General features: G+C 38.1%; 2 protein-coding genes across 2 annotated transcripts in view; one reads left to right on the top strand and one right to left on the bottom strand.

Moving 5' to 3' along the window:
• The window catches only part of LOC138025093 (dipeptidyl peptidase 2-like), a 16,679-nt gene extending 9,153 nt beyond the window's left edge, over positions 1-7,526 (bottom strand). The window contains exons 1-7 of the mRNA XM_068872359.1: positions 7,110-7,526; positions 4,893-5,032; positions 3,935-4,098; positions 3,248-3,386; positions 1,920-2,007; positions 660-718; positions 1-188 (exon numbers count right to left, since the gene is read on the bottom strand). The exon at positions 1-188 is cut by the window's left edge and continues 103 nt beyond it. Coding sequence (XP_068728460.1) covers positions 1-188; positions 660-718; positions 1,920-2,007; positions 3,248-3,386; positions 3,935-4,098; positions 4,893-5,032; positions 7,110-7,260 — 929 coding nt within the window. The 5' untranslated portion in view covers positions 7,261-7,526. The remainder of the gene's footprint in view (positions 189-659; positions 719-1,919; positions 2,008-3,247; positions 3,387-3,934; positions 4,099-4,892; positions 5,033-7,109) is intronic.
• Positions 7,527-7,570: 44 nt separating this feature from the next.
• Positions 7,571-12,500, top strand: part of LOC138024359 (dynein axonemal intermediate chain 3-like) — a 51,362-nt gene continuing 46,432 nt past the window's right edge. Inside the window, exons 1-4 of the mRNA XM_068871529.1 lie at positions 7,571-7,908; positions 9,546-9,650; positions 10,096-10,254; positions 11,292-11,450. Of these exons, the coding sequence (XP_068727630.1) occupies positions 7,669-7,908; positions 9,546-9,650; positions 10,096-10,254; positions 11,292-11,450 (663 nt within the window). The 5' untranslated portion in view covers positions 7,571-7,668. The remainder of the gene's footprint in view (positions 7,909-9,545; positions 9,651-10,095; positions 10,255-11,291; positions 11,451-12,500) is intronic.

Genomic DNA, 12,500 nt, shown 5'->3' with positions numbered 1-12,500 from the left:
GTCCCATTGTATACCAGTGCAGCAGCACTTGCCAATCCTTCCAGCTTGTCTGATGCAGTGAACATCATTTTGCAAACTACGTTCACAGGGTACCCAGGCAAGGGCGCAAGAAAGGTTGTGGGGTAAGGATAATCACCCATGGCAAGGAGGGTGAAGGCATTGCGAATCCAACCCAAGAGGTGTGGAATCTACATGTACACAAGAAGAAAATAAATAAAGCTGGTTTTGTAACTTTTTTTTTCAAACGATAATATTAAAATAACAAAAAATAAGAAGTCTGTATAAACTAAGATATCCTCAAAATAGCCATTTGTCTTCATCGACTGAAATAAATTTAGTGAATTGGTCGATATAGGATAAGGAAAACTTTTCTCCAGCAAGACTGGATTGGGAGCCTCCTTTAATCTTCAACCATAAGTGGCGTGCAATGCTATCCATGAACTATCTATGAGTCTGCATGATAGAGTGAGAATCACTTTATACCTACAGTGTATCAACTTGTTTGTGCCTTTTGTCAATAAACTGTATAACATATTGAAGTGTACATTTCCATATAATTTGTTTTGAATGTACCCGGTAACCCATTTCTTTTCAATAAGAAACATACTGTAATAACAGTCATACAATTATTGTGAAATTTGAGTGCAGTTGATCAGTACCTGATCAACAGATACAAGTGGCTTGCAAAGCTTAAATGTCTTTGAAATTACAGCAAGTCCTGAAAAATGAACAAAATAATCTACATTAAAACTAAGTTCAAAATGAATACACGTACTGTACACCCAGGTTTTGAAAAAAAAAATCAGACTTAAATTTTACCACTTAATTCAATTGCCAACATGCAGCTTTATAATAATATTGTCTTTTTATGTAGCCTCAGTGGCTTTGGTATATGTACAATCTCGACAGCTCTCTTAGTAATTATTATTGACTTTATTATTAATTAATTAATATTATTTATGTAATTATTAATTTTTTTAAACTTTATTATTAATTATAGAAATGAATGTGACTTAACATGCAATAATGCATACCATAGCCTTTCAGCAAGGGAATGTATAACAATTCTAAAGTCACGTTCTGCTCAGTTCATTGTTATTGTGTGGTTCCAGAAAATATCCATACCCCCATCACGGAAGACAATTGGAAATTCCGAGGGAGAGGGGGGGTTAAAGGGCAGTAATTTCCAAGGGGTAGGGGGGTTTCGTGGGAAACTACTTTTCCAAAGGGTCACGAACCACATACAAAACATTGAAAGCAACATACGATCGATCTGAAGCACAAAACACACTATCGGACGATGTTTTGAAACAAAAGTCAGTTTTGAGATAAAGTTAATACTATTAGCTTCAATGTTTCCGTTTTTCTTTGAGTTAGCTAGCGCTGCAATCTCCCGAAGCTAAGAACAATGTGTCTTAATTTCATTTGGGACGGATTCAAACATTTAAAATGGCGATCTCAACTGGAGTCTCGTCCCCAGACTTCCACGTTTGTCTCTTTTTCGTCCAACCAACACTTCCGTTCACTTGAGTATCACTTTTCGCTACCTTCACATGCAGTAAACACATTTTTGATAGGATTTATGTTTTACTGGGGGTAGTAACTCATTGAAAATGCGATAAGACGCAAGTTCCCACCATCTCAACGCTTGTGTGCAATGACATTTTCTTTTTTGTGGGTGGCATTTAGACCACGGACAGGAACCGGGAGTCAAGTTTTCTCTTCTTTGAGTAAACGCAATATTTATTGCCGCATCGGGAAACGATTGTTGAGGTTCAGTTCGTTCTTTCAAACTGGAAATTCTAAAACAGGAGTTTGACTGGGGAGGGGGGTTGCAAATCAAAATGTCTTCCGTGGTGGGGGTATGGATATTTTCTGGAACCACACATTCCTGTAGGCATTTAGTAGACTGCACAAACCTTCTGCTCCTTGAGTCTTGAGTGTCTCAATTGCTTGAAAAGCTTCCTCAACATAGCTAGGGCAGTGAGGATCAGCATTACGAAAGTCCTGAATAGTTTGGAAATAAACCCAATACTTGGAATAAAGTCTACATTCATGTAAAGATGTAATAAAAAAGAAAATAATGAACAATTAACCAGCCAACTCAGATTCAATGATACTTAATGCTTATATTTATGAGCTGCATGTACAGTGTGGTAAAAGGAAAGCCTAATAAAGAGAGCAGGACTAGGTACAAAAGCTAGACTGGATCAACTGGGATCCACTCAGTTCGCTCATCTCGGATCAAGCAAAAAAAAAAAAACGGTTTTGTAAGCCAAAACCATTCGACGCTTGGGCCGATTTCACCAAGAATAGCTTAAAGATTAAGGGCTAGCCTAAGGGTTAATTTCTCAAGACCATAATTATCATGTTTTTACGTCTATCAGAGGTGAGCAATCCAAGTGTATCTGAATTGATCCAGTCCGACTTTGTTACCGCAGGCTTAAAAAAACTGAGCTGGAGCATATTGTATATTTTTAAACGACTTTGAATAGTATGTACTGTATAATGTAATTAATAAAGGCAATGACACCTGCAATGACAATAATGATATTGATGATGATTATAGGATTCCAATAAACTTGATTACTCAGCCCACTGCGATTACAGAACGCTGTATGTAAACTTGAACTTTTACAAGATAAATAAAGGTTCAAGTGAGTGAAAGTTTGAGTTATTATACTGTATAATATTATAATTTTGCACTTTTTTGTCTTGCCTCTCAACACTGGAGAGAGGGTTTATAACAGCTTCAAGTTTCATGCGTCATAATTTTAAAGCAGAATTCTTTTGAATATATTGTACATTTAATCTTACGAGGCTTGTTGGGAATTAACTGGAATTAACACTCAGGTAGACCAAAGAATATTAATGTATCAGTGTCCATAATGAATATACAGCTACTACATTCAGTGAATGCGAAAAGAAATTTAAACTTTGTTGGCTCATTTCGAAACTCACAATGACCAGTTGACAATGCTCTTCAATTCAAATGTTCTGGTGAGTACGTGAGTTGATCACAGGAATTAAATATTCATTTTATCGTCTGTCTATTGTTTCGCGGAACAATGAAAATCACAGCTAAATACGAGTTTGAATAACAAAAGAAAAAACGCGCATCAAATGCGCGTTTGGAAACGCGCATTTAGAAACGCGTGTGCGCAAAAAACGTGCGTGCGTTTTGCGTCTGCGTAGGACGCTTATTTCTGGCCTGCACTGTATCTTTCATCACATTTTTCTCCATCACCTTTGTTACTGCAGTAAAGAAGAATTCCCTCTCACTTCCTTGAAATGTAGTCATATAAATAGGGGCACTTGCAGCTAAAGCTCCATCAATCACATTTGGGTACTTGAATCTCATGTAAGCACTTAGAATTCCACCATAGCTGAAAATTCAAATATTAGTCGTCACCTAATAATTTACCCCAAAGCAGAAAAAAGACTGTTTTTATATAAGCTCTTCTCCAAAACCAAACAGCACATGATTGACAAAACATGCATGTGCACATAGTGAATATAAAACAATCAGGCTGTTCAAAACAGTTTCAACAATTTAATCAACAAATGAGCAATAAGTTATATAATGTCAGTGATCAGTGGCTTTATAGCTCAGTTGGTCAGTCAGCCACATTAAGAGGTCACAAGTTCAAACCCCGTAAAGTCCCGAACTTTTCAGGCTTCTCGAAACCCAATTGCTAAAGTTGTGTTCATGACTGTGAGGATCATACTGTAGCTTCCCCTGATTTCATATCTGCAGTTCTATATATGATTCATTTCATACAATGTATATCATTTTGCTCGTTAATGCAATCTCTGCTGCAACATGACCACCTGCCACAAATTTAATTTTATATCACCTTTAAAAAATACATTTGACATTTCTGTTCAACCAAGGTTGTATCTTACAAATAATAGAACAAAATTAATTGCCCACCTTCCACCAAAGGCAATAACTTTGCTTTCTATCGCTTGAAACTGAATTTTAAGGTTTGTAATCAGAACGGCATAGTCTGCCAAAGCTTGCTCTACTGATAGATATCCAATCTTGTCGTGTTCAAATGCTGCAGATCCAAAGGGCATAGACTCTCCATAATATCGCTGAAGTTGAAAGAAAAAACCAGCTTCTGTACACATGGTTCTACAATAGCCATGCAATAAACTGGTTTTTGATCCTGCAAGTACTCTGTTACTTGTATATATAGTCAGCTTCTCCACATTCTTAAGCTTTGAGTTATTATAAAACCCATTTAATATGGAATAACTCATAAATGCAACGCTTCAAAACATCAGAGACCCCTTTATCCATGCCAAGTATTCCTTGCAATCATTTTACTCCGTAGTCACTAAAACATGGAACGACCTAAAACCATCTAAAACCATGGCCACCTACAACCATCTACAACCACCTCAAAAAAAAATCTACAACCATCTACAACTACCTACAACCACCTCAAAAAAATCAACATTATGTTACCACCTACATTACTACCTTAAAAACATCTAAAAACATTCAGCAAAACTTGCAAAGTCACTTTAAAATTATATCTTTATGCCACAATCATTCCATCCCCATCCATCCATATTGTTGTCTCGCTTATTTTAGACAATTATGGCTTGTTTAAAATGGTATTCAATTCTTTGTGAGTGGTTGTACATGTAGATGTTTTTGCGGTAGTTGTACATGTAGGTGATTGTACATGTAAATTTGATGTTACACTGGTTTATAAAAGGACCCTTGCGATAACTAAGGACGCATTCCATTTGACAGAACTGACCGGCCAGACTGGGCATTTGAAAGGACTAACTCTACAAATTTAACACACTTCGAGGATGATATATTACACAATTCCAGAAGAATGGGAAGGATTAGTTGACTATGTATTAAACCTTACATGTTCCCCAAATATGACAAGAGCACTGAAGTTTTTGGCTGCCTCAAAGACAAAGCCAGAATTGTCCCAGAATTGTGTGATGCCTCCTTCATTACCAGTATAGAAGAAAATTGGTCCTTTGTTTTTATCCCAGAATATGTCTGTGAAAATCAATACAGAAGTTTCAGTAAAAACTTTCTTAATAAATTAAATAAAGGCCTCTTTAGAAACAGGATTTACAGAAATAACTATTAACGATACTGTACTTTGCGCTTGATAGCAAATTCATGCAGTAAGCAACTTACAAACTGAACGTTTCAAAGAGAAATATTCTTATTTGAATTCTATTTCCATGCCTTTTGTCTAACAAAAATCTGTTTTGAAACACTTTCTTCTGCATGTAAAAGGATTCTATGTCAAAAAATGGAAATTTAAGGTCAATGTTACACAAGCTCACGCAACCAGGGCTAGGATTCTGCCAATCAGATTGCAGGATTCGCAGATTCTGCCCGGTATGTGCTGCTGTGAAGGGTATGGTTTTCAAGCAGTTTACTCTAGCATAGGGTATATTTATTTATAAATCAGAGCGTTTGGGTCTAGAATAGACTGACCAGTTGGTTGAAGAATGGACTGACCAGTTGAAGAATAGACTGACCAGTTGGTTGAAGATTTTATCTTCATTATCTATTGACCTCAGTTTCTGGAAAACAGTTACTCTAGGATAGGAGTGATTTGGGGGCTTTACACTATTATAGCTGGTAGCAAAATCCAGATGAAACTAGCTCTGGTGTAGGCTAATTAAGGGTTCCAGGGTCCCAGCGTCACATCCCCTGCGAGGGGGGCATCCTTGGGTGTTTGATGCAATATTAATAACATTATGTAAATAGTCACACAGTTAAATTATACACCCCGGTCATTCTTTTAACTCCTCATGTCGAGAAGGCCGCAATAATGAGCCCCAATTATCAATTTTATTTGGTAGCTTAGGGGCTTGTTGGCTTTTCAGTCAGGATCAGCTAATTGTGAAAATCAAATATGCCAGAAGATGTGGCTCCGGATTCTACAGTTCAGGGTTAAAGCTAGAGCTGTATATTGAAGTTAGGCAACCGATTATAGAGACTAGCCCTTTTCACAGTTAGTTTTTTGCATTACAATGTAGTCTAGCATGTATGTGAGGCAATTTCAGGCTATTTTGTAGTTTTAACCCGAAATTGCCTCGCATCCACGTTACATTATGTACATTGTTGACGAGGTTGACAGGTTGATGAGGAAATGAAATCAAATAACAAAAATACCAGGTGCAGATCTATACAATACTTGTATACTTATCTCCAGCTAGTTTATAACAGCATACATCTTTGACATCCGGCATCCATGTTATGGTCAATTGGCACCTGTCAAAAAAGGTACCTGCTTACCAGTATCATTTGACCATATCATGGAGCTCGTGGATGTCAGCTGTTTTTTTAAGTTGACTGCTGACCAGGTACTGGGTTCGATTAGATCGCAGGCTCAAGCCAGGTTAAAATGACCTGGGAGCTCCACTTTTGAGCTTGGCTAAATCTATATATCAACCAAGTTAAGCCTGATCTGCTGCTCAATAACGCTAAAAAGTTTTCTCTATAGAAAACTACGATGCTATGGTTCAGCTTTTTGCAGAAAGATACCCCCGAGAAATGCTACTTGTTGATCCCAACTTTGATGAAACAGAAAATTGAAAAAAGATAAAATGCAGTTTATTTTTATCTTAGTTTTACTAATGCCAATTTGCATCGTTTTACGCAGCTTTGCTATAATTTTTTTGATGCAAAAAGAACGGCATTTTAACTTTAAAAGAGATATTTATTAAAACATGCCGACTTTGCCTCAGAATGGCGGGCTATACTTCAGAATACCCGGCCAGGATTGCGTGATATTAAATGCCTGCTCCCGTAGTCCCACAGTCAAAGAATGGCGGAAATCGCGTTTCCAAAGACTTGAAATTTCAAAATTTTCGGAGGAGACTGCCCCCGGAACTCCCCGGCCCCTTTCCTCGAACCCACCCTGCTAAAAACCATGATCCGCCCCCAAAAGACTAGCTCATATCTAGAACTCTAGAACGCTCAGCGATTCGAAATGTCGACATTTCGAATCACTGAGCGTTCTCTCCGACCTTGGAAAAAAAACTCCTCTGGCATCCAGGGTAACGCTATTAACCAGTTCAGAAGCTTCCGCATATTAAACTTCTGCAGGGCTCACCTGTGTACAAAAAGCGTTGCATGTACGTCGAGGCCTCGATAAAGTTAAAATGGTCAATCTTCTGCTCGAAATATCCAATTTTGTACGGAACGGAAGCTTCGGTGAGGTAGAGGAGAGGCAAAGCTACTAGCACAAACTTTAAACAAGCCATACTCGCATTTGGTTTGCAGGAGCTAACCGGAGTGAACTTCTTCTTCGTCTTTTTCGCATGTGACTGTCAAATGACCTCGTGATGTCTTGAAGGATCACGAAACTGTGCGTGACAGTTTATGATTGCAAAGTATGACCATATAAGAATCATTTGAACGAAAAAAGGGTTTATGTTTTAGGAAATTAGCACAATTTTGATCTTCTGTCATATACATCTTCATCCTAAACTCGCAAAATGTTATCATTTTTTTGTGCTGAAAATAAAAATTAACACTCTTACCCATTCCTCCAACCGTGTTCTCATGGTTACCAATGTTAGTCCAGATTCAATATGGCGGCGCCGTTGAAAAACTTGTACAAGTTTGAAAATCAAATTTAAGGAGGAATATTTGAAAAATTTTGTCATAACATGCCGGAGGAAAGAAAAGACGTTGCGGAAGACGGAGACGGAGACGGAGAAGAGGAGACACCAGCAGACATATTACCGCTTTTCTTCACGAGCAAAACGCAAGAAATATTTGGCTGCAAGGGGGTCGAAGATGTAACAGAAGATAATCCGTTCAAGTTGATCCCAAAGGAGGCAATTCTCCAAGATTTTAAAGACAGAGCTGCAGTGTCAGATTTCCACCCAGCAAAACAAATAGTCTTGGTAAGAATTCTGAATTCTCCAAATTGGGGTCCTATAAAGAATTTTAATATTGAAGTCAGTTTCGTCTCTTAACTATAATTAATTTTTGTTGGAACAACTATAGAATCCAGGTCCATTCTTTCATTGTACCTGACGTCACAGCGGTTTTGTTTGTGGAGAGAACATTAGCGTCGCAAGTCTTTGCGCAAATTGACGCTTATTATTGTGCAAAACTTGAGCAACAGTTTGCTATTAATTAATTAATATTGTGTTGGCACCAGCATGGCTGTCTTATCAACTGAGTGCAATCAAAGAATACAGAGCCAACACATGCAAGTTAGGTGGAAGCTATTCTAGAATGAAACGTGCAACAGAGTGCCATTCAATGTTCAGTGGAATGCAAATGAGTGGTGCTGTATTGTTCAAGTAATTTATAACCAATTGTTTTGTCCAGCAATTCATTCCCTTATGTTGTGTTACTGGCAATTTGCAATAAATTAACCAATATGATAACTAAGAATGACAGTCTGTTACTTCTGGCTTCTGAGGGTTGCTTGATGCTTGCAAGCTGATCAGCATTAGATTTATTACCATGACAACCTTGACTTTACCAATGGTTAGTTCTAATGGCGCTTAATTAAAGCAATTCGACCATCCCTCACTGATATCCTGAAAGTTATTAAGCCTAATTATCATGTGTCTGAATTCTGAGACCAGCTAATTATATCCTTACTCTCCCACGCAGACGTTCTTGGGGCTTTTGTCACGCGTTCCTCCCCCATGCATGTCTGTTGAAACTACGGACTATTTCCGTTTGTGGATTACAGACCAACCCGAAGCCATTTGCCAGTTTTGTATAAACTCACATTTTGTATGGCATTCTTTTGCAGCTTGTGATTGGCTATGTACAGCACAATTAGTTAAAGCTGATTGATTTCTTTAAATGGTGGGTAAACAGCCGTTGAACAAAAGTGATTTTTCATTCCAGCAGACTTTCATTGGGGGAGGAATGCATGACGAACCCCTAAGAACGTCTGCGTGGGAGCTGGGCTATATCTAATATGTTCATTGTGAAACTTTGCAGTAAATTGTATTCTGAGTAATAATATTATTGGCGGTGCATAATTATGCATTTAATACTCACCTTCCACCAATGCACATCTCAGGCTTGATTCCAGTCTTAAGGCACCTGCAAATGTGTTTGTTTAAACTACTCTGGCATTCTGAGACTGTAGGGGTGGGACAGTCTGCGAGCCAGCGAGCCATGCGAGACATGCAGATTTCGCATTTAAGTCCAAGTACCCATTTCAAATAGCACTTACAAACAGTTATTTATTAAGTCTAAGCATCCATTTTAAAGTGGTTACTGCTTTCAATAACTGTGTGACTCGCGATGCATGTTGACTCTTATGGCTCACCATTTTGGCTTGCATGCCTCGTTGCCATGGCTTGCATGACTCGCATGTTATAGCTCGCTGGCTCGCACATTGTCCTAACTCTTCTCTGTCAGTGGTAAAATCCAGCACATTTGCTTTGGTCTACTTTGAGTTAAATGTGATTAATTTTGATTAGTAAATTAAAGATGTTTGGTCATGCAGACTTTATTTAAGGTCATTTACTTTTTCTTTCAATTGGTTTTCCTTTTTTTTCAAATCCAGGATTATCAAGCAGATGAGCTCCTGGTGGTTTATGATCCTGTTTTCAAGTATGGGCAGAATTTTTACCTTGTCCTTACAGAAGAAGCAAAGGAGAGGATCCTTAATGTAAGACAAGTGCATGTATTTGATGAATTTGTCATCCTGGTAGTCCCTGGTTCAACTCCTGGTAGTCCCTGGTTCAACTTCTCAGCTGCACTTGTAAAATAGCCAACTGGTTTGCCTCTGGCCAGTTGGGATTCTTAACAGTTGTTGTTGTTCTGTTCCGTCATTTCATTGTGTTTCATTGGCCCTGAAAAGCCCCTATGGGGAGCGGTCAATTAAGTATGTATTGTATGTATACATATCTATTTAGTATTTGATGTTTTAATAAAGGGGCAGGGGACATTTTGTGACAGTATTAAATTTATTTACTTTTTACTGGGGGTTCCCCATGGACAAGTAAAATCATCTGGTGTTAGACAGACGTGAGACCAGTTTAGGCAGGTTTAGGAGTGAAAGGGGTAATGATTAATACAGGAACATTAAGAGCAAATTTTCATTCTTCATTTAGCCTCCTCAAGAGGAATTACCAACTGGTGAAGTAGAAGATGCAGGAGAAGAAGATGTGATCTTAACCCTGAGAAAATTTCCCAGAACTCCACAGCCGTGGGAGTCGTATGGAAGTGAGGTGGAAGTGGAGGAGGAAAATGTGACAGAAAACAGACGAAAGGTTAGATGATCAGTTCCATAATAATTAATAACCCATTGACCTCTGGGAGTGAAACTTAACAGATTTTACTCTCACTGTCAAACGCCAGACAATTTTCCTCATCAACTGGTGGCATCCTAGCCAAAGGGTTAAGTGTCAGTGGGTTTTAATAATTTACTTGCTCTGGTATTGTTCCTTAACTCTTAATTTTAATCCTGAAAATGCGACTTCTAGAATTTACTCTGTTTAACGTCAGACAATTTTGCTTGTCAAGCATCCTGCTTCAGGGATGAAGGGTTGGGTTGTTTTAATAGCGACTGTCTTAACTAATGATCACTTTGAACTGTCCACTGGATAATTCTATTGTAAGTTTTGGGTCACGCTGATGGACTTAAGCTCGCATTTTGGTTGGTCATCTTATTAAAAGTGGATGAAAGCACAAGCTTGTAGCCAACAGATAATTCACCAAACTGATTTAGTACTCAGTGACTGCTGGTAATGGTAGTCCTTTTTCCAGTGGCCTCTCGGATTAATTAAGTGCCCTTTGAACAATTCTAGAGTCAGGTGCTTGGAAAGGAAAGTCTGGTTATTGCTATCCACCTTTTGAGGCCAGCAAAATGGCCGAGTTGGTGGCCTTGATAATTTTCCAGTTGTTTCAGCGTGAAGTCCATTACTGCCCACTGGCTCAAGATGTTCTTGCTAGTTCCTGTTCTGTTCTGTTATGCACAACAGGTGCATCCATTCATTAATTTGTTTCATAAGGATTGGTCCTGTCTTTGTATTTGTCGTCGTCGTCGTCGTCGTCATCGTTATCGTCATCATCATCGTGATCATCATCATTGTTATCCTAATGTCATTGTCGTTGAATTTGTCATTGTAACACACATGCAATGGCTGGATCACTAAAATTATAGTCTCTGTGGAAGGTTAATCCACGACAGAACAAAGTGACCATGAAAGGAAGGTGGCCGGCAGGATGCCCTTTTGACTGGCTGGGTTATCAGTTGACTAATCTCTTGTATCTTTGAATGACACATTATTTATTAAATATATTTCAGGTGAAGTTTAGGATTTCAAGGAAAAGGCGTGAGTTTGGAGCTCCTGTATTCTTTAGTGACCGGAATGTGTCTGACGCTAAAGACGGATTTGTTGAATGTCCGTCGTATGAAGATGATAGTTACGGACTGATGAAGAAAGAGTTAGACAAAGGCATACAGGTAAGTTAATAATGGTCTCCTTCATTAAATTTTTATTCAATTGTGAACAAAAATCCTTAAAGGGGCTAGGTCACGCTGTTTTAGGTAATTTTGTTTAATTTTGTTAATTATAAGCTCTAAAGGTCAAATTGGCAGAGCAAGAGTCTTTCGTTTGCAAAATCACAGCCACATAACAACTGAGAATGATTTTCCAGCTTTGTAAATGACATTTTGATATAGACTGATATAAATTTGAAAAAAGGTGGGCCGACATTTTTCAAATTTACCCAAATTCAATTCATTTCAATCCTCTCCAGTTTTGTCCATCCATGTCCGTTCTTGGCTTCCCTGTGTTTTGTTTAGAGTTCTTCTATAGTTTTGAACAGTTATTTTGATATTTTAGTTAATTCTATGACCATTCGATCAGTGCTGAAATTGCCTAAAATTGCGTGACCTAGCCCCTTTAACAAAATAGCATGTACATGTAGAGAAAATACCAATTATTATTTCTCCCTTTTCAATGAATTAACAGACTTTTCTTTCCAATTTTTTTAATCACCTCCTGCCCTTCTTTCAAAGTCCAAATCTTACAATCATGAACATAATAAAATTATTACGTTCACAAATAATTATTGACACTCCAGTTTCGTGTAATTTCCATTTTTATCTTCTCAGCTGCGAATTGGCTGTCCCTCTTTCCTTGTAGTGGAACTGGTCGGAAGTGATTGTATTCAAATTGACTCTATTCCATCTCCAACATTAAAGGGAGGCGAGGCAGAGGGGCTCTAAAGATCAAAATGAATGTGAAATTGTTTGATTTCAATAAACAAGTTCATATCATTACGGTATAACCACTGATTTTAGAAGGGGTGATGAATGGTAAAATCCAAGTCTCACCGAGATGCCAAGACCCTTGTTTGTGAATCTGAGACTGAGACCATAACATGCAAGGCTTAATTTAATTCACACCAAAATAAATGCAATATAAATGAGACTTTGACACTCTTCGCAAAGACTGAGTCGAGATTTCGAGATCAGATGAAAAGTTTGCGAGTGCCAAGATTTTGGAGG

This window comes from Montipora capricornis, chromosome 11, assembly GCF_036669925.1.
Source record: "Montipora capricornis isolate CH-2021 chromosome 11, ASM3666992v2, whole genome shotgun sequence".
Taxonomy (NCBI): Eukaryota; Metazoa; Cnidaria; class Anthozoa; order Scleractinia; family Acroporidae; genus Montipora; species Montipora capricornis.
The sequence above is the reverse complement of the archived record's forward strand: the minus strand, read 5'-3'. Positions and strand labels throughout refer to the sequence as shown.